The sequence below is a fragment of the Callospermophilus lateralis genome, chromosome 9 (assembly GCF_048772815.1).
Source record: "Callospermophilus lateralis isolate mCalLat2 chromosome 9, mCalLat2.hap1, whole genome shotgun sequence".
Taxonomy (NCBI): domain Eukaryota; kingdom Metazoa; phylum Chordata; class Mammalia; order Rodentia; family Sciuridae; genus Callospermophilus; species Callospermophilus lateralis.
In genome coordinates, this window is record NC_135313.1 from 76,626,893 (window position 1) to 76,647,503 (window position 20,611).

Genomic DNA, 20,611 nt, shown 5'->3' on the forward strand with positions numbered 1-20,611 from the left:
TTTCCTTTTAAATAAATTATATAAAATCATTACGATAGAACCCACTACTTTGTATTCTATTTATGAGAACATTCATACAAATCTTGTGCTTTACTTTTTACTAAAATGTGTGTTTATGTATAATCACCCTTTAATTAGGAGGTAATTTGTAAATCAGTAGTGAGAACACAATTGGAGGAGTTACACTTAAAAAGAAAACTCTTAAAGGTACCTTAGAATCATCACCAGTATCTAAAATGCTGAGGAAAAACCATATCATTTAGGTAGAAGCTTAAAGAAATCACAAGCCAAAACCTTGATAGTCTAGAGATAGCTTGTGAACTCAGAAATAGTAAAACATGTCTTTTGAAAAGCACTCTGCAGTTCACTTTCCAGAATCTCAGGTTGGCATTAACTTGTCATCTCAGAAATAAAATTTCATCCATTCCTTGTTCTGCTAGGATGCAGGGAATGTATGCATTACCCAGGGCTCTGGATTAAGGCATTGGGAAGCCATACTTTTAAAAAGCAACCCATGTTATGAGGGTGGGGTTGTTAATAATTAACATCGCAATAATTAAGCACCACCTTGGTCAGTGAACCAGTTACCCAATACTGTGATATCATGAAACAAAGATAGATTCTGATGGGGTGTGCATCTTTCTTTCCACAAACTAGAGGTCCTGCTGTGCCCTGCACTCTACAGGCCTGTGTATTTGGAGACGGAGTGGGGACCTTAGTGGGTCCACTAGCAAAGAGCTCTACACCTGCTTAGTGAAGGGTGTGAAGGAGAAAAAAGATTATTTGCCAGAAAGGGAGGGGTGGATCTATAAAGATAAAGGTTGCCTAAGAACCCTGAGGGCACCCTTGGGTCTGAGGCTTTCACCCAGCTACCCTGGGAACTCTGAGAAAGTCATCAAGTTCTGTGTCCCACTGAAGAAAGAAATTGAGGAAGACCTCAGAAGATGGAAATACTTCCCATGTTCTTGGATAGGCAGAATTAAGGTTGTCAAAATGGCCATACTACCCAAAGGGCTAACAATCAAAACAATTCCCATCAAAATTCCAATGACATTCTTCATAGAAATAGAAAAAAAAAAAACAGTCATGAAATTCATTTGAAAAGCAAGAGGCCCCGAATTGCCAAAGCAATCCTTACTGAGAAAAGTGAAATGTGAGGCATCACAATACCAGACCTTAAATTATACTACAGAGTTATAGTAATGAAAACAGCATGGTATTGGCATCAAAGCAGGCATGATGACTAATGGAACAGAACAGAAGACATAGAGGCAAACTTATATAAATAAAGTTATCTCATACTGGACAAAGGTGCCGAAAACCTACATTGGAGAAAAACATAGGCTCTTCAACAAAAGGTTCTGGGTAAACTGGAAATCTGTATGTAGAAGAATGAAATGTGATCCCCATCTCTCATCCTGCACAAAATTCAACTCAAAGTGAATCAAAGACCTAGGTATTAGCCAGGTGCAGTGACACATGCCTATAATACCAAAAGCCCCAAAGGCTGAGGCAGGAGGATCGAAAGTTCAAAGCCAGCCTCAGCAATTTAGGAAGGACCTAAGCAACTTGGTGAGACCCTACCTTTAAATAAAAGATTAAAAAAAAAAAGTTGGGGATGTGGCTCAGTGATTTAGTGCCCCTGGCTTCAATCCTCGGTGCCAAACAGAACAAAACAAAACAAAACAAAACAAAAACTCATAATATACCAGAAACCCTAAACATACCAGAAGAAAATGTAGGCCCAATACTCCAATATATTGGCTCAGGAACTGACTTCTTTAACAAGACTCCTAAAGCACAAGAAATAAAATCAAGAATCAATAAATTGCATCAAACTAAAATTTATTCACAGCAAAGGAAATAATCAAAAGCTGAAAAGAGAGCCTACAGAATGGAGAAAATCTTTGCCACTTGCACCTCAGGCAGGACATTAATTTCCAGGATATACAAAGAACTCAAAAAACAATAGCACCAAAAAATCCCCTGCCAAACCTAAATAATCCAGACAATCAATGGGCAAAGGAACTGAACAGACACTTCTCAAAAGAAGAAATAAAAATGGTCAACAAATATATGAAAAAGTGCTCAACATCATTAGTAATTAGAAAAATGCAAATTAAAACTACACTGAGATTACATCTCACTCCAGTTAGAATGGCAATTATCAAGAATACAACTAACAATAAATGTTGGCTAGGAAGTGGGGAAAAGCATACACTCATACATTGCTGGTGGGACTACAAATTAGTGCAACCACTATGGAAAGCAGTATGGAGATTCCTCAAAAAACTAGGAATGGAACCACCATTTGATCCAATTATCCCACTTCTTGTCATATACCCAGAGGACTTAAAATCAGCACACTACAGTGATGCAGCCACATCAATGTTATAGCAATAGCTAAGCTATGGAACTAAGGTGCCCTTCAATAGATGAATGGATAAAGAAAATGTGGTATCTATACACAGTGGAATATTATTCATCCATAAAAAGAATGACTTTGTGACTTTTGCCAGTAAATGGATGGATCTGGAGATTATTATGGTAAGCAAAATAAGCCCATCCCCAAAAAACAAAGGTCAAATATTCTCTTGATAGGTGGATGCTAACTCACAATAAGTGGGGGAGGGGAAGAATAGAAGTTCATTAGATTAGATCAAGAGAATGAAAGGAAGAGAGGGAGGATAGGAAAAGGAAAGACAGTAGAATGAATTTGATATAATTTTTCTATGTACATATATGAATACACACACTGAATCTCACTATTGTATACATCCACAAGACTGGGATTCTAATTCAAATAGGATATATTCCATGGTTGTATAATTATATTAAAATGGATTCTACTGTCATGTATAGCGAAAAAGAACCAATTAAAAAAAAGAGAGAGAGAGAGAGAGAAAGAAAGAAAGGGCTGTTTTCCTTCTCCACTGTGGAAAAATGCAGAGTTGAATTATTGCGAGCTCAGTGAGGAGAAGCAGGCTCACACCCACCTGGAGTGATGGGATTCTCCCAGTGCTGAGTTTGCTCAATGCAATCATTACAGTACTAAATTTATACCAAATTTAACATTCACTTGTTTGATCCAGATGAGAAACTGACATTTTGAGTTTCTACTATTGCACCTCCAAGTAGGGTAAACACAGCAACATATGAATGTTTAAACTTCATTAAAAGGAAATAAAACTTTTCAATTTAAAAAATTAAGTTAAAAATTTCAATAGCATCTGAGTCTCTCTAGTCCCATTTCTCATGTGTCTGTCACCAAAACTTTCCATCATTGCAGAAAGTTCTGTTCAACCACACTGGTATGAGTACCAGCACAAGGCTTGTAGGCTATGTGGTATCTATGTTATCTATCCATTCCCCAAAGTAACCCTGGAAAAGGATCTCATTCCTATTTTTCATATGGGAAAGGAATCTTGGAAAATTCTAGCTTTTCTCTCTTGTCACTGCTCTTATGGTGTCTGGAAGGTGGTCAGTGTTCTGTGAATGGACAGCTAAGCTAGTTAGTGAGAGACCCAGGACTGTTGGATGACGTAAATAGGCCAAGAGTCCCAACAATAGCAAGATTTTGATCCAATATTATTGTATTTTGAAATCAAACATTTGTAGACTTCCCTTCTCCTGGCTTTAATTCAACGATACATATACACTTGAAAGTTGTTCCTAAAAAGAGAACATTTGTTTCAGCTTTAAAAGGATAAGATAAGAAAGTGGATACCCGAGTGTAGAGATGAGCATGGGGAATGACTGCAAATGAGCACAAGGTTTCTTTTCTTTCTTTCTTATTTTTTTTTTAGTTGTCAATGAACCTTTATTTTGTTTATTTATATGTGGTGTTGAGAATTCAACCCAGTGCCTCACACATGCTAGGCAAGTGCTGTATCACTGAGCCACAACCCTAGACCCACAAGGTTTCTTTTGAGATGATAGAAATGTTCTAATTTTAAAGTGTGGTGTATGTAAATTATGTTCTGTAAATTTATTTAAAATCATTGAATTGTACACTTAAAACATGTGAATTTTATACTATGTAATTATAACTCAATAAAACTTTTTTTTTTTAAGATCTATATCCTAGAACTCTGGAATGACCAAGAATTTATTGTTGAAAAGCTGCCAAACCTTTAATTAGGGAGTCAAAGATTAATTGCTTACATTTCCTGAATTTTTCCCATGATAGTTATAAAAAATGATGTTTTATCTCAAATCAAACTCCCAGAAACTCTGCAGTGGGTACATTGTTAGCCATGTTTACAAAGGAAGGAATTTGGGACTCAGAAGTTTAAAATAACTTGCCCAATATCCACTGCCAACAAGAGCTGGTGACAGTGTAAACCCAGCACTGCCTGCAACCAAAGCCTAGGGCTGCTCACACACCCTGTCTGTGAATGTGAAGCTCTTCCATTGTTTGACCAGAGATCATCTGTTTTCTACCTGGAAACAGCGGTAGAAGGATTTTCCAATGATTGTGTCAGCATTTTGTATTTCATACTCAAAAGTTCATGAAAGGAATAAGGCTAGAATCTTTTTTTTTTCCAAATTGAATTCAAGTGAAAAAGACTGTGGGCCTTATGTTAATGGAAAGCTATGTGTTTGTTTCTTCTGATGTTCACTAGGATGCATTCTTTATTGTGTTTATTTATTTATTTGGACAACAGAGCTTGCTGTGTTGCCCAGACTGGTCTGGAACTCCTGGATTCAAGCTATCCTCCTGCCTCAGCCTCCCGAGTTGCTGGAACTACAAGCCCAACCCACTGGGCCTGGATACAATGCATTTTTTTATAACTTTTAAAATAACTTACATACACACACACACACTCACACTTGCTGAAAGTCTCTTTATATATTTCTTCATGTTTGTGTGTGTGTATACACACACACACACACACACACACACTTATGTCTTTATATAGAAACTATAATATCCTCTCTGTATATAAATATATAAATATTCTATTCATTGGAGGCTCCAAGTCTGCAATTGGTTTGATTGTTTCCTTGGAAGCTTGAAGATGAGACCTTCAATGATGTCAGCTTAAGAACCTTTGAGGGCCTAGTCACTGTCCTGCCTCTTGCACCGATGGGTCAATAGCCCAACTTTATATCACTTGATGAGTTGAGTAGATCACTCCTCACCCATTTTATGAAATGAACTTCTGAACCATCATAAGCTCATGGGACTGCATTTTCCAGCTGTGGCCAGGACTACTGATCTTCACGTCCCTGGTTCTGTCCTGTTAGCGTCTAGGCCTTATTTCCTTCTTGCCATTTCTCTTCTCTTGATCATTAAAAGTCTGTTCAGACCTCTGGGTAACCCCCTCCTACCGTCCCAGGCTCACCAGGCCTGCCTCAGCCCCCTGCTCTTTCCAAGTCTTTCCTCTGGTCTGGCTCAGGAGGTCTCCTCTTGGCTTTCTCTCCATCAATATTCTTATAAATAGGGACGTAAACAGAAACTTCTGCTCCCATTTGGCCATGGTAGAACTTATTAAGTAATTTTGGGATTCCTGCAGTGTAGTTCACATTTCAAAATAAAGTGTATTTGCAGGAGTCCTTGAGTTGCTTCTCTTGTGCTCAGAGATGACTGAATGCCAGGATTTGAAAGTCATTAAGGTAGTTTCAGGAAATTAGCCATCTCCTGGTAGCAAGGCTGGATTGCGTATGTTTGATAGCTGTTTGACTCATTGCTCCAGGAGGCAGCCCGCTTCTTGTGAATTATAGTCACTATTCTTCTCCCCACACAAGGCAAGTGCCTCCCTTCTGGCTTACACACTGTAATCATTTTGTGGTCCAGAGTCCTCAGGGGAGCTGATCCAACACGTTAGAACGGGCAGCTCCATGGACCATACTGCCAGCAAAGCATTGCCAAGGACCAACTCCAAATTCTTTCCATATATATTTTAGAAACATCACTTCCTTTCTCTCTTAGCCTGGATTTTATGCAGGTGTATATAACTTTGGACGAAATATGTATTCTGAGAGAACTCACTGTGTTAATGGATTTCAAGGTAGATATCCTTTTAGCTAATGAATGCATCTGTAAGGATCAGTCTACATTTATCCCTTTGGTAGGTTCAGATTTTTTTTTCCTCCTGTAGATTTGCACAGAGGAATTTGCTTATAATTTGATCAACAAATGTGTTTCCTCTGTCAAGGGCACTTTCAAAAGTGCTAAATTACATACATGAATTTGGACACATTGCAATTATCAAATTTACAGCATGCTTTCTATGCAGCCAATACAGTTAAGAAAAATGGCTATATTTCAAGATGGGCTATTGTACATGTTGAAAAATGAATATAATTTCTTAGATCTTCTTTTAAGTCGATGTAGAAATGTCGGTATTAGGACATGGAGATAAGAAAGATAATTTATTGTGTGCCTGCTTAGCATGGACTTTGAACCTGCTGCTGGCTTTATGGTTGAACTAATCAAGTTGACATCTCAGCTTCCTCACTGCTGCAAGGATTCAGAGTGATAAGGTGTGCAAAGCATCTGGCCCCATGCGGGTGCAGCAGTGAGCACTCAATAAACATTAGTGCCTCATTGTATCTTATTCCATTTAATCCTGTGAAGTAGGCAATCAATGTCCCTCTTCTATAGAGAAGAAGACTATTTCAGAGTAATCCAGTAACTTGCGTAGTTTTCAGAAGTGCGTTCCAGAGTCACAGTGTAAAACTGGGCTTGCTTGAGAACGCTGATAAAACCTTTAACTGAGAGTTATTCTTCTAGGCTGCCAGAATATCTGTACTGGGTTTTTTCTATTATAGGAAAGACCACCATAGCTGGAATGATGCTCTTTACTTAGAGACAAAGGTGCCCCCATAGGCAGCAAATTCACAATAAACATTGTTTTTTCTTTTTCATGTTTTTTCATTTTTCCTATGGTATTAGGGATCAAACCCAGGGCCTTGTGCATGCTGGGCAAGAGATCTACTGCTAAGCTACCCCCACAGACCCACAATAAACACTTCCAAGTTTAGAAAAACTTTCAAAGGGCCAGTTGTAGTCAACTATTTCTTAAAATGTTTTATTTATTTTATTTTTTTTGCAGTTCTCCATTATGTGGATAGATCTATGCTTATCATAAATACATAGATCTATTTATGAAATGTGCCAAGTACAGCAGTCCTACCAATACCTCTGCTGTATAAATGTCATCATCTATGCAAATATCAACTTCTAATGCCAGCTGAAGGAATTGTAAGAGTGACTATGTTCCTTGAGCTGCCAGAAGATAAGCCTCCAGGCTTGTTTAGTTGGGGTGGGGGTGGGGGTGGGACAGATAACTTTAACTTACTGCTCTGGAATTCCTCTCTCCTTATGGCATGAGCATCTCCAGCCCCCTGACCACATGAGTCAGGCTAGATGTTAGTATTGATCAAATAGGCCTTCTGGGCATGGGCTTCAACTGAGAACACCCCTGTTTCTGTCTCAAAATGTTTTTCTTCTCAGTGTCCATATTAACTACATACTGACTGGTGTAGAACAATGGTTGAAAATTTAACAGTGAAAGATTTCAATGGTGTTGACCTTGAAACTGGAAAATCACTTTACTAATGTAGGATGCTGCTATACTGTGTTGAAATCTCAGACAAATTGATGATCTGTAACCCAAGATACAGGTAGGATTTAGCTCCTATAGTAACTGAGCCTCTTTTTCCTTGAGATGTTCAGTATATGCAAAGGAGAGAATGAAAGAAACCTCAGTTCCACAAATGAGTATGGGCTTACTATAAAGATAGTACTAAACTAGAATTGGGGCTGAACATCGCATCGTTTTCTTTGCAGTTTACTTCCCAGCACTTAATCTATTCAAAATATTTTCCTTCACAACATTGCTACCTTCCAAATAACTCAGATGCATAATTATATTCTGCCATCTAAATTTATATCTGCAATAAGGCTCAGAGTGCGTGCATCAGATTCTATGCAAATGAAAGGAACTCACCCCAGGATACTGTTATGCCTATGACAGTTAAGCTACACGTCACCTCACTTAAACCTTTCTGTGTTCTTTTTCCAGGGTTCAGCGGATTCCTACACAAGCAGGCCGTCTGACTCCGATGTCTCTTTGGAAGAGGATCGGGAAGCAATTCGACAGGAGAGAGAACAACAAGCGGCTATCCAACTTGAGAGAGCAAAGGTGACTTTCTTCCCCTTCTTTGGTTCAAAAACTGACAGTTGCTCAGCAGCTGTCAGCTGCCTTTCCCTGCCTTACATTGTTACTCTAGAATAATCATTTTCTGATCATTATGATAAAGCTTCAGATTGTCAACCTCTCTGGACCATTCCCTTGTAAGATAGATTAGTAACATTCCCAGAGGGCCATTTCCTGAGACCCTTCATCCTTTTATGTTTGGTTTGATGGTGAATTCTTTGTCATCTTGTAACTTAGCAATGTGGCAATATCAAGCCTGCCATGTCTAGTGTTGGCAGAGAGCCTCCTGAGGTACCAGCTTGTTCCCCGTCATCTTGACCACCCCCACTTGTCTGTTATATAGCCTTTATTACGAGCCACGCGTGAACTCTAGCTCTGTGGATATTGGTGTCTCTGCTCTTCTCGCTCTAGGTTTCAATCTTCCATCTCAAGTTCAGTGTGAAGTCCAGAACTTTCCTTTTGTTTGTTTTGAGATGGGGTCTCATTATGTTACCCAGGCTGTACTCAAACTCCTGGGCTCAAGCCATCCTCCTGCCTCATCCTTCTGATTAGCTGGGACTACAGGTGTGCAACACCACACCTGGCTAAGTTTCACACTTCAAACAACTCAGACAGAAGCAGCAAAGATGTGTAATGAAAACCGTTACTAGATTAGACCTTCAGATACTCCTCTCCAGGTAGACCCTTAGGAAACAACACAGAATAGATTCCATGGTTGAATTTTAGAACCAGGAGAATCACTAGTAATCTCCCATTCTATTGTTTTTTGTTGTTGTTGTTGTTGTTGTTCCTTTGACCCTTTTGTCAGATGAATTTTTATCTACAGTAGCAACATAAAAAATAGAACTCATGGCCAGCCTTTCCTTTTGCTCACTATGACAGACTCCAAGGATTCGTTGATTTAGCCTTTCTAATTTTAAAAAGAAAAACCCAAGCCCAAATAAAATGAATTCTTTCCCTTTTCTCTTTTTACAATAAAATCTTTTAGAGAGCAACAAGAAAATGATGCAGGTGCCTGAGATGTCTTTGTTGGCTTTGACATCTATAGATCTGTGCTCTGTTTTCAGAAATTCCTGTGAGGTTCCTGTGGACATCAGTGAGACTCTAACTGATGCATAATTATATTCTGCCATTCTGTCTAATATGTCTGGGGTTAATTATTGACACCCAGCCATATTCCCTATGCAAATAAATGAACTCGTAACAAAGCAGCCCAGAATTTCAGGAATCTTGTGCCTCATATGTGGCTAATTTCCTGTTTTAAAATTCTCTTTTGGAATCAGTTTTGTGGCTATTATGGTCACCCAGATATTGACAGCAGCATTAGCTAAGACTGGTGTCTTGATTTGCCCCTTCAAGGCTGCACCAACTAACGAGTGCTTTAAGAATTTGTATAAGAAGAGTTTGAGAATCAGCTTTTGTAAGCTAGGAAGGAATGAATGAAGAGCCCTGTCTGTTGGGTTTCACCCAGACTGGCCCCTTTTTCCCCTGTCAGACAAGATATTCTCCTGCATGAGATCTTATTGATTTTCAGATATGAGGTTATTTCAAAAATACTTACCTTACCAACTTCCCAACCCTTTAAAAATATACCCAGAACATATTTCCTGCATCCTTAGATGGGAGGATGTTTGTTACTGTTTAAAAGAAATAACTTTTATGACTAGAGGATAAGGCGGACTGTCCCCACCTCTGTCCATCCTCCCTAATATTTTAGGGGACAGCTCTTTATTTGGGATGTTGGAAAGTACTACAGAAGAGGAAAAGTGATGGGTCTGGTAGGACTGAATCATTTTCAGAGTCAACTCTGCAGATTTCTTGATATTACCTGGGAATATAAAACCTAAGAGAATCCCTCTCTGGAAAGTGATTTCCCTTGCTGCCTGGTACCATCAATCATCTTATGATACATTGCAATATGAAAACTGCTCATCTCTCTTCCTCCCTCCCTCACTCCTTCTTCTGCGGTTCTGTCTCTAGTCCAAACCCGTAGCCTTTGCCGTGAAGACGAATGTGAGCTATTGTGGAGCTCTGGATGAGGATGTGCCTGTTCCGAGCACAGCTATCTCCTTTGATGCCAAGGACTTTCTACACATTAAAGAGGTAAATGTAGGACACACTGCATCTCTTCACCTGCCATAAAACCAAAGCTGGAAATCAACTCTGAGCTAAACTCACCAATGAGGAGAACTGAGGAGCTGCTAATGAGGTGCCTCATTCAATTCTCTGGGCCCTCTACATGCATTCAGTCTCAGTGAGAGGCAGCTCATTGCTGATGTTGTCATGTACTTACAACATTGGATCTTGGTCCATCCTTGAAATCATAGGACGGATCTAGGACAGACCTTAGGTTCTCTAGTTACCTTTTAAAAAAACAAAACAATTTAGGGAATCAAATCCAGGACCTTATGCATACTGAGCAAGCACTACACCATTGAGCTACTTCCCAACCCATCTTTTAATCAGTCTGTGTGGCTATAGAGCCATTGATCTATGGATCCAACTTAGGGAAGCATAAGTTTGGTATCATGACACCTGCCCAGATGGGACTATTCATAAGGGATATTATAATTATAGACACTGGGTAATAGTCCTATGAACTGATTTTGGAATTAACACCAGAGTATGTCATCATTAGAGGATAATGTTAGAGTTTCAAAAAATAGCAGAGGATTCTGGAAAACAGCACTCCAGGAATTGAATAATGCAAGGAAGACTTCAGGCCTCAAATCTAGAAAGGCAGAATAGTGATGTCAAACTTTTTTATTTACTCAAACCAGGTATGTTGAAATTCTACTTCATGTCAGACATTGTACTAGGCATTGGGAATCAGGCAGAAGGATCACCATCCCCATGGACAGAGAACTTTGAGTCTGATGGGAGGGATAGACAAGTATTCATAGTTTCTGCATGGGATGACAAGTTCTATTATAAAAAAAATTTGATTGATGTTGTGGAAGCCCACAGGAAGAGGTGGAAGGACCATCTCGTAGGGGAGGAAGAAGGTCAGGGGATCATAAAGCTCTACAGAAGTGGTGAAACTTGAGGTAGTCCAGGCTGGGACAGGGCTGGGCACTTGGTGGAATTATGGTGGAGGGCAGTGGTAGAAGTGATATGAGAGTAAGGTCTGGATCAGAGAGGCAAGGGCCAGATTTTTAAAAGGATCTCCTGGGCCATGGTGAGAAGATTGGTCTTTATTACCACATAGCAGGCTAAAGAGAAACTTGAAATAAAGGACAGATATAACCAGTCTTGTAAGTAGAGTAACACCAGTGGGCAAAGGAGCAGGGCATAGGCCTGCCAAGGCACGCTGGAGGCTGGACAGTAGTGGTAGCAGAAAAGATGGAGAGAGGGAGTGGCTTGGAGATAGAGAGTTAAGGGGCAAATAGAGTATGGAGATTGCACATGGTGAAGAACAAGGGAGAGAGAAATGAGGGATGAAGACCAGTTTTTCTGGCTTGCTTGGAAGGATATAAGATGGCATTAGCCTCTAGTATCAGCTATCAAAGCAGAGAAGATGGAGAGGGGAGCAGATTTGTTGCAAGGGTGAACATGGTTATGAATTTGCCCTTAGATACACCGGATATGGGGTGTTGTGAAACTTCCTGTAAAGATGCTTGAAAAGTCCTTACCCACATCATGTGGAGGCCAGATAATAGAAATTGCAATTGTGTTTTTTCCCCAAATGCTTTGGGTTGAAAGAAGAATGGTTTTTAGCTAGGGGAAGATAGCATAGGGCTGCGGAAGCCTTTTTAAAATTTGTTGTACATGTTTTGCTTTTCGGGATGAGGAAGATTTGTTTGTTTTCCATGCAGAAGTGTTTAACCCTGTAAAATAAATTGGAAGGGAAAGGGATGACTAAGAGAGGGACTAGAGAAGAAGGGAGGAGACAACATCTGGTGGATGGACATAGGACTTGGGCTGAGTCTGGTGGAAAGCCTTATCTTCTTTGAACTTCCTTGTTCTGTACAGAGTTTCCCAATGGGGAGGGGCATCCATTGGAGGGTGTTTCTACTTGATAGTCTCCACTAGCTCTGCTGGAGGTGAGAAATAGAATCTTAAAGAAAAGTGAGCATGAAGGGAAAACAATGAAGTGAAACCTGAGAATGGAGGTCCCAAAGAATGTGATAAACATAACACATCATTTAACATAACCAAGTCCACCTGCCCTTACCTGGCCCCTAGTCAAAAATGAGATGTGCAAACATATAATCCTTTTTGAAAATCATTGTCTTTGAAACTCTGCATTCTGTAAGTCTTATAGAGGTCAATGGGACCATTGTTTGTGGTATTGTGGAGATAGAAGCTAAACAAAATGGAGTGAGGAGACAAGGGGGCATAAAGAAATGGGTTAGCATGTATGGACAGTGCTTGCAAGGGGGTTGATACTGACCAGCCCATAGACTTTGGAGGGTCCAGGTCAAAGGAGGTTTTCTTTCAAGTGGGAGCTGCTGGAGCATCCACATATGTTGATATTAACAACTGAGGGGGATATGTGGATAGGAGAGACGGGCCAAGGGGTAAAATTTTTAAGTAGGCAAGAAAGGTGGGATTCAGACCCAGAATGGCTGGACAGACCTTGAAAGAGGAGCACTTTTTCAATTACATTCAGGGAAAAGATGACTATGGGCATAGAGCCTGGGGAATGGGAAACTAGGGACATCAACTTCATGACTTCCACTTTCTCCATGGTGGACAAGGAGAGAATACCCACATTTACCTAGAAGATAAGGACCCTTGACCTGAAACATGCACCTCAGCATAAGATTGGCTAAGTTGATTTTATCTCACCATTTCCATAAAAAATGATCAAGGATGCTGGGCACAGTGGTGCATACCTGTAATCCCATCTGACTGAGGCAGAAGGATTGTGAGTTCAAAGCCAGCCTCGGCAACTTAGGGAGGCCCTGAACAACTCAGTAAGACCCTGTTGCTAAATAAAATACAGAAAAGGACTGGGGATGTGGCTCAGTAGTTAAGTGCCCCTGAGTTCAATCCCAAGTACCAAAAAAAAAAAAAAAAAGAACAAACCGTGTTCATTAGTTCCAACTCCCAATGTTTCTACGGAGAAGCAACACTTTAAAAAATAAGGGAAGTTCTCCCATGTTACACACACATACACACACACACACACACACATACACACACACTCTCTCACAGAAATATTCTGAGGGGGCTGGGATTGTAGTCAGTGGTAGAGCACCTACCTAGCATGTGTGAGGCACTGGGTTCGATTCTCAGCACTGCATATAAATAAATAAAATAAAGATCCGTTGACCACTAAAAAAAAAAAAAAAGGAAATATTCAACACTGCTGTACTTGATTGCTTTCCCACATTCTATCAGTATTTCTCTTTTTTATTAATTATTATTTAAATTGTCCATATTTATGGGGCACAGTGCAATCATTTGATACATGAATATGATATGTAACCATCAAATCAGGACAGTTAACATTTCCATCTCCTTAACATTTGTTTTGAAGTTTTAGATCAACATCATAATTGTGCATATTTATCAGATATAGTGTGATCCATTGATACTATGTACTGATCAAATCAGGGTAATTAATGTTTCTATCTCCTTATCATTACTTTGAGTTTGGAGGCTTCATGCTCCTCTTGGTCAATATTCTAATATCAATATTCTATTGTCCTGTTGGTTGCATTGGGGTCTGTATACCTTTGATCAGGGACTTTCTCTGGCAGTTTGATGTGTGGTATTGACCTAGTAATCCTATGTAGACCAGAACCACTTGTTTTCAGTTCTTGAAAAATCAGATTAAAAAAAAAAGATCTTAGAAAGAGAATATCCTAATCCTTTTAGGGAATGAAGTTGAAAAAGATTGGAACAACACTAAGGTGACCTTCCCAGAAAGCTGGCACAAGCTCCAGGAATATCAACAACACAAACACACACATTTCTGTCATCGAGTCATAATCTTTTGTCTCATCTGTCACCTAGACAGCCATCTCTTAGGCACCCTTCTAAGTACTTTCTCAGTAATGAAGAGTCTTGCATGCAGAGAAAAGCGACAGTTATGTTGCCCCCCAAGCCAAATGATGAGCAAATTAAGCTCTTGGATTCACATCGTGACTTACTACCAAGTAGCTCACAGAACTTGCCCCCTGGCTGAGTCAGACTCTGCCTCAGCCTAAGCTGCTTCCTACATTTTGGGGAGTTTGATTAAACATTTTTGGAAGCCCTTTAAGATCGCTTGGGTACTATTTAACAAATTAGTATTCCAGTGGGCTAACTTAATTTCAGGAAATAACTTAAGCCCTAGGAAACGATGACTCATGCTCTGTTTTGTCCCTACCACAGTAAAATTTAAATTCCAGACCTATACACCAAAGATTCTAAAAGGGTCCACTTGCCTTTTCTTAACTACAAAATAAACAGGCTTGTTATTTCAGGCCTGTTATCCTGAAATAAAAGACCGGAAAGTGAGGAAAACCAAGACCTCATTGTTAAGGTTTTTCTATCGGGTCAGCTCACGTTTCTTTCAATGCAGGCTCATACTTCATGCCTTACGTGCCTCATACAGGAGCTGTGTGCATAATAAAAGGCCAAATCCTACCCTGTCATTTTCTTTTGCGTGTGAGATGGTTACTCAGAATTACTCAAAGTTACTCAGAATTTCATGCTGTAAAGATCCAAGGAAACCATCCGTGCTTCCTTCAAATGTGTCAGTATCATAGACATGTAAATTCTGCATTTGTCTAAGCTAAGCAAATCATCCTACATGTAGTTATTGCCTTTTGAAATACACACAGCGCACACACACAGCACACAGCACACACACACACACACACACACACACACAGACACAGACACACACATTTTTCAACACTGGTAAAGACAATGAGGGAAGTTTGGGGAATATTCATCTCCAGAGGGTTTAAATAATAGAATTGATATCTTTTTTTTCTAAAAATGACCTAGTCGAAACCTTCCCTTGAGGCTGGTGGCTTGGACTAAATTGCCTCCTGCCTCAGATTCAGCAAATCAATAATTACAAATGCAGTTTTGCTGACACATCAAATAAGGCCCCGTTGACTGTGTCTTGCCCCATGTTGGTTGAAACCTTTGTGTGGACTTGTGTCTCAAGTTTACATGTCATGAAGCCTATTTGAGTGGAAATTTTGGAGTTCTTGTTGGCTTCAGGCTATTTGAAGATTATTCCCAAAAATTCTTCCTAAAGATCTAAAATAGGCTCAGACTTTATAAGAGTAGACTTCTTTTTCTTCATATAATAAGATGGACCCTAATTTGAAACCTGTATTTGAAATAGTGTAGACTACATATAGTATCATGAAATTTTTACCTGACAGCTGTTAGCAAATAACATAGTATTGGATGTATTTCATCTGAGATATATCTATCTTGGCTTCCATAGTTCCATTTACATTGATTCATATTTTGCCTCATAAAATGTATTCCAGAAGAATTGACTAGGGCTTCTTTTTAATTTTTTTTATTGGTGCACTGTAATTATACATAAGAATGGAGTATGTTATATCTGTACTTGTACATAATGTAATTTGATCAATCTCATTCCTCAGTACCCTCCCTTTCCCTCCCTATATCCACTGGCTCCACTCTGGATTGCCCATCTGTTATTTTTATTTTAATCAGTGAATTATATATGGGTGTATACATATATATGTATATGCATACATCTGTATGTATACATATATATAGTTCATTGTGGTAAATTCGTACATGCACATAGCATAGTTGATAGATTTCATTCCCCAACAAATCCCCATGCTCTTCCCTCCCTCTCCATCCCCTCCCTCTGCTCTATTGGACACCCATCTATTTTTGTGAGACACCCCCCTTTTTGAAAAAAAAATTCCCCTTCCCACTCTCTTCTTTCTAGCTTCCATACGTGAAGGAAAACATTTGACTTGACTTCAGGAGACTGACTTATTTCACTTAGCATAATGTTCTCCAGTTCCAACCATTTATAGCAAATGACATAATTTCATTCTTTTTTAAATGATGGGGTAAAACCCTATAATGTAGATATACCGTATTTTATTCATCCATTCGTCTGATGACAGATACTTAGGCTGGTTCCATACCTTGGCTATTGTGAATTGTGCTGCTTATATTAGTTGGCATGTGCCACCATTTTTAGATCTTTTGGATAAATTCCAAGGAATGGGATGACTGGGTCACATGGTGGTTCTATTCCAGTCTTTTGAGGACTCTCCATACTGCTTTTCAAAGTGGTTGTACTAATTTTCAGTCCCACCAAAGATACATAGGTATACCTTGACCCCCATATCCATTCTAGCAGTTATTATTATTTTCTTGATGATTTCCTTTCTAACTGTAATGAGATGAAATCTCAGTGTTGTTTTGATTTGCCTTTCTCTAATTTCTAAGGAAACTAAACTTTTTTTTTTTTTCATGTATTTGTTGGTTGTTTGTATTTCTTCTTTGGAGAAATGTCTGTTTAGTTCATTTGCCCATTTATTGATTGGATTATTGGTTTTGGTGATATTAAGATTTTTGAATTCTAATGAAAAGCAGCCCTAAAATCCATATGGAGAAATAAGAAACTCAGAATAGCCAAAGCTATTTAAACTATGCTAGAGGCATCAGGATACCTGAACTTCAAATTAACTACAGAGCTAGGGTAATAAAAACTGTATGGTCATGGCCTTAAAACAGACATAAAGACCAAAGGAATAGGGTAGAAGACACAGAGACAAATTCACATAGTTACAGTCATTCAATCCTTGACAAAAACATACGTTGGAGAAAAGATAACCTTTAATAAATGGTGCTGGGAAAATTGGATATCCATATGTAGAAGAATGAAACTAGATCCTTGTCTCTCACCCTGCACAAAAATCAACTCAAAGTAGATCAAAGACTTAGTAATTAGACCAAAAACACTAAAACAGCTAGAAGAAAACATAGTGTCAACACTCTGACGTATTGGCACAGAACTGACTTCCTTAATAAGTCACCTAAAGCCCATGAAATAAAACCAAGAATCAATAAGTGGGATGGCATCAAATTAAAAAGCTTCTGCACAGCGAAGGAACAATTATGAGTGTGAAGAGAAAGCCTATAGAATGGGAGAAAGTCTTTGCCAGTTATTTTTCTGGACCAGGGGTTAATATCCAAGCTAGGGCTTCTTGACAAGGAACAAAGGAATCCAAAGGGTAGGACTTGGCTTTGGTAAGGGTTGGCAAACTATAGCCCACAGGTTGAGGCTGGCCCACTGCCTTACTTGAAAAGAAAAGTTTCGAAACACAACCATGCTGTCTTGTTTATGTTTGTCTGTGTCTGCTATAGTAATAAAAACTGCACACTAGGACAGCAGATTCAAGTAGTTACGGCAGAGACCATACAGCCTGCAAAGCCTAAAATATTTACTATCTGGGCCTTTGCAGAATAAAATCTGCAGCACCCTGCTTTAGTCTATGAACCTAAAAAATTTACTGTAATGTAAATAGTATAGTGTGATATATATAGTATTTGTATGTCAGAGATACAATATAATATATCATATAAGTAGTGTTTTATTTTTCTGGTCCCCTGAAATTAATTCCTGGAATGTGAAGATAAGTGAATTACTATTGATAGCAGTTTTCCTTCTGCATTCCAGAAATACAACAATGATTGGTGGATAGGAAGGCTGGTGAAAGAGGGCTGTGAGATTGGCTTCATCCCAAGTCCACTCAGATTGGAAAACATACGGATTCAGCAAGAACAGAAACGAGGACGTTTTCACGGAGGGTAAGGTCCCATCTTGTCTGTAAACTAGCTTGCTCTTTCTTTTTCTTTCTTTCTTGAAGGTAAATTAGTTGATTTTTTTTTTTTTTTTAGATTTTCTTGTTTATTAAGTTAAAAATATATGCTTTAAAAGATACTTGTCTGCATGGGGTATTTCTGAAGTTGAAAAGGTTTCGGATTTCCCAGGACCCCTTGCGTATGCTGGAGCCCAGCACCCCTGCAATCCACACAAATGCCACAGTAGAGATGGTTTTCTGCAGCCTCAGCAAACCCTCTTCAGAACTCAAACTCTCCTCTGTGAGAGTCAAAGTGGGCATCATTGCTCAGAACAGCAAGTGCGAGCTGACCTGACTTGGCATCGTGGCTTTTCTTGGTTCACTTTCAAAGACTCTTTCTTAAGTGGATGCCCAATGTGATGGTGCACGGACAGTACCAGTAGCCCCCTCTCCACCTGAGATGTCTGTAAGCATCAGCCATCTCCTGGTATTGGCACGAAGACCCTGTCTAGCTCAGATGAATCAGCCTCTCGTGAACTAATGAAGCAAATACGTAGGCCTCAGAGGGCAGGTGGCTACGGGTCCCAGGAATACAAGCACAGACTGGGAGAAGAAAAATCCTTACTCCCACTCCTGCATGTATGTGTTGCAGGTTGAACTAAAGCATTGATGTATTATAATTCCTTGGAAGCCCTGAAATAGAAGTAGTTGTTTTTTTTTTTTTCTTTTGACCCTCAACCTCCATTTTCCTTTGAATCTTTTGTTATTTTAAAAACTCTCCTGGTTTTTAGGGTCTCTTTTGCTTTTGTCCTAATGGGAATAATTTTCAATGGTAATAGATCATACAAGTACAGTTAACTCCACTTTTAATCATAATCTTTTAAGTGTATAACATGCCTAAACTACTACTGTGAATCCTCTTGCCCCCTCTTCTCTAGTTATTTTGCTTTCCATGTTCCTCCTTAAACTCACCCAGGAATGCATGGTTCTGTTTCAGTACCTTTGCACTTGCTGTTCCCTCTCATTGGAACCCTTTCCTTCACATTTCCTTCAGATCACTCCTTCATGTTCTTCAAATCTTTGTTAAATATCACCTCTGCAATGACCCCTTTCCTGTCCACCATATTTAAAACTATACCCACCCCTTCCCCATGTTTCTAATCCTTTCCCAGACTTAATTTTTTCCTCTTTCACTTATTACTCTCAGAATTGTCTTATATTTACCTATTTATTTTGTGTAGTACTGACATCTCCTACTATACAGTGACATATAAAGAGAAAAGATTTTGTCCCTCACTCCCACTGTTGTATCCCTAGCTTCTAGATTTCAGATACAAAAATCAATATTTGTTAAATAAATAAAGAAATTACTATCATCATTCAAAGTTTTGTTGTAACTATTATTATTAATCCATAATATCATTATGGATTTTTTAACTAAAAGATCACTTTGTGGCAGGAGCCGTAATAAAGCCATGAGCTCACACTCAGTATCCTGTTTTACCTTTATATCCCCTTGTGAGGAGTAGGGAGCTCCTGCATCTATAGATGGGAAAACTAAGGCTCAAAGACATGCTGTATGTGCCAAGGTCCCACAACTAGTGAGTGACAAGGACAGAATGAAGAATCAAATGGGGGACCTTTGGGGTCATACTCGAGAGTATTGAAAGGCAAGAACATCAGAGAAGTAAGAAGCTCAGCTCCCCAGGCCTCTGCAGGTTCAGGAAATTTTCCAAAGCACCCAACAGGACACTATTGTTATCAGGACACAGATAACAAGAACTCCTTATAGTGAGTTGTTAACTCTGAACCCCCATAATTGTTTTTTTTATTGGTGGGAGGATGCCAGGGGCACTCGACCACTGAGCCACATCCCCAGCCCTATTGTGTATTTTATTTAGAGATGGGGTCTCACTGAGTTGCTTAGTGCTTTGCCTTTGCTGAGGCTGGCTTTGAACTTGCCATCCTCCTGCCTCAGCCTCCCAAGCTGCTGGGAATACAGGCGTGCGCCACCACGCATAGCTCCATGATCACTTTTAAGAAGAAATTATTGCTCTAGGTCTTCCTGCTTGTTTTGAGCTGTGTTGACATCTGACTGGTACCTGGTGACTGGTGTGGGGTGAGCAAAGCAGTTCACTAGAACATTCCAGCCAAGGATTCTTTTGCCTAATTTCTGCATTCAATAACTTTTGCAAAGTATTTCCAGGCCACTGTTAGTTCTCCTCTTCCTCTGAGAAATGAGGTCAAAGAAAACATTTGAACAGATTCTTGAAGTTGCTTTCTAGCAAGATTTGGTGTGCTTTGAATTATTTTGTATAATTAAGGCCAAGATTTTTTTTTAATACTCTCAAGTTCTGTTTTCCAAGAGTCTGAGGAGTTTCTTTCTCTATCATAGGAAATCAAGTGGAAATTCCTCATCAAGTCTTGGAGAAATGGTATCAGGGACATTTCGAGCAACTCCCACATCAGCAGGTGAGGGGTTTAGTTAAATTATTTTAATGGAATATATTCCTTTTTAAATATTGGAATATACATGCAAGCATTTTTATTAATTTTGAAATCAGTTAAAGGCTTGGTTTTCAGGGTCTTTCATATAATATTTCATTGCTCAGTTGTTTTCTATGGTGATATGTTTAAAGAATACTAATGACCTAAAAATTTAGATCACTAATATATAATTTCAAAAAC

At 39.2% G+C, this 20,611-nt stretch overlaps 1 protein-coding gene across 1 annotated transcript in view; it reads left to right on the forward strand.

The window, feature by feature from the left end:
• Positions 1-20,611, forward strand: part of Cacnb4 (calcium voltage-gated channel auxiliary subunit beta 4) — a 240,336-nt gene that overhangs the window by 187,923 nt on the left and 31,802 nt on the right. The window contains exons 3-6 of the mRNA XM_076865433.2: positions 8,034-8,153; positions 10,149-10,271; positions 17,800-17,930; positions 20,319-20,395. Coding sequence (XP_076721548.1) covers positions 8,034-8,153; positions 10,149-10,271; positions 17,800-17,930; positions 20,319-20,395 — 451 coding nt within the window. The remainder of the gene's footprint in view (positions 1-8,033; positions 8,154-10,148; positions 10,272-17,799; positions 17,931-20,318; positions 20,396-20,611) is intronic.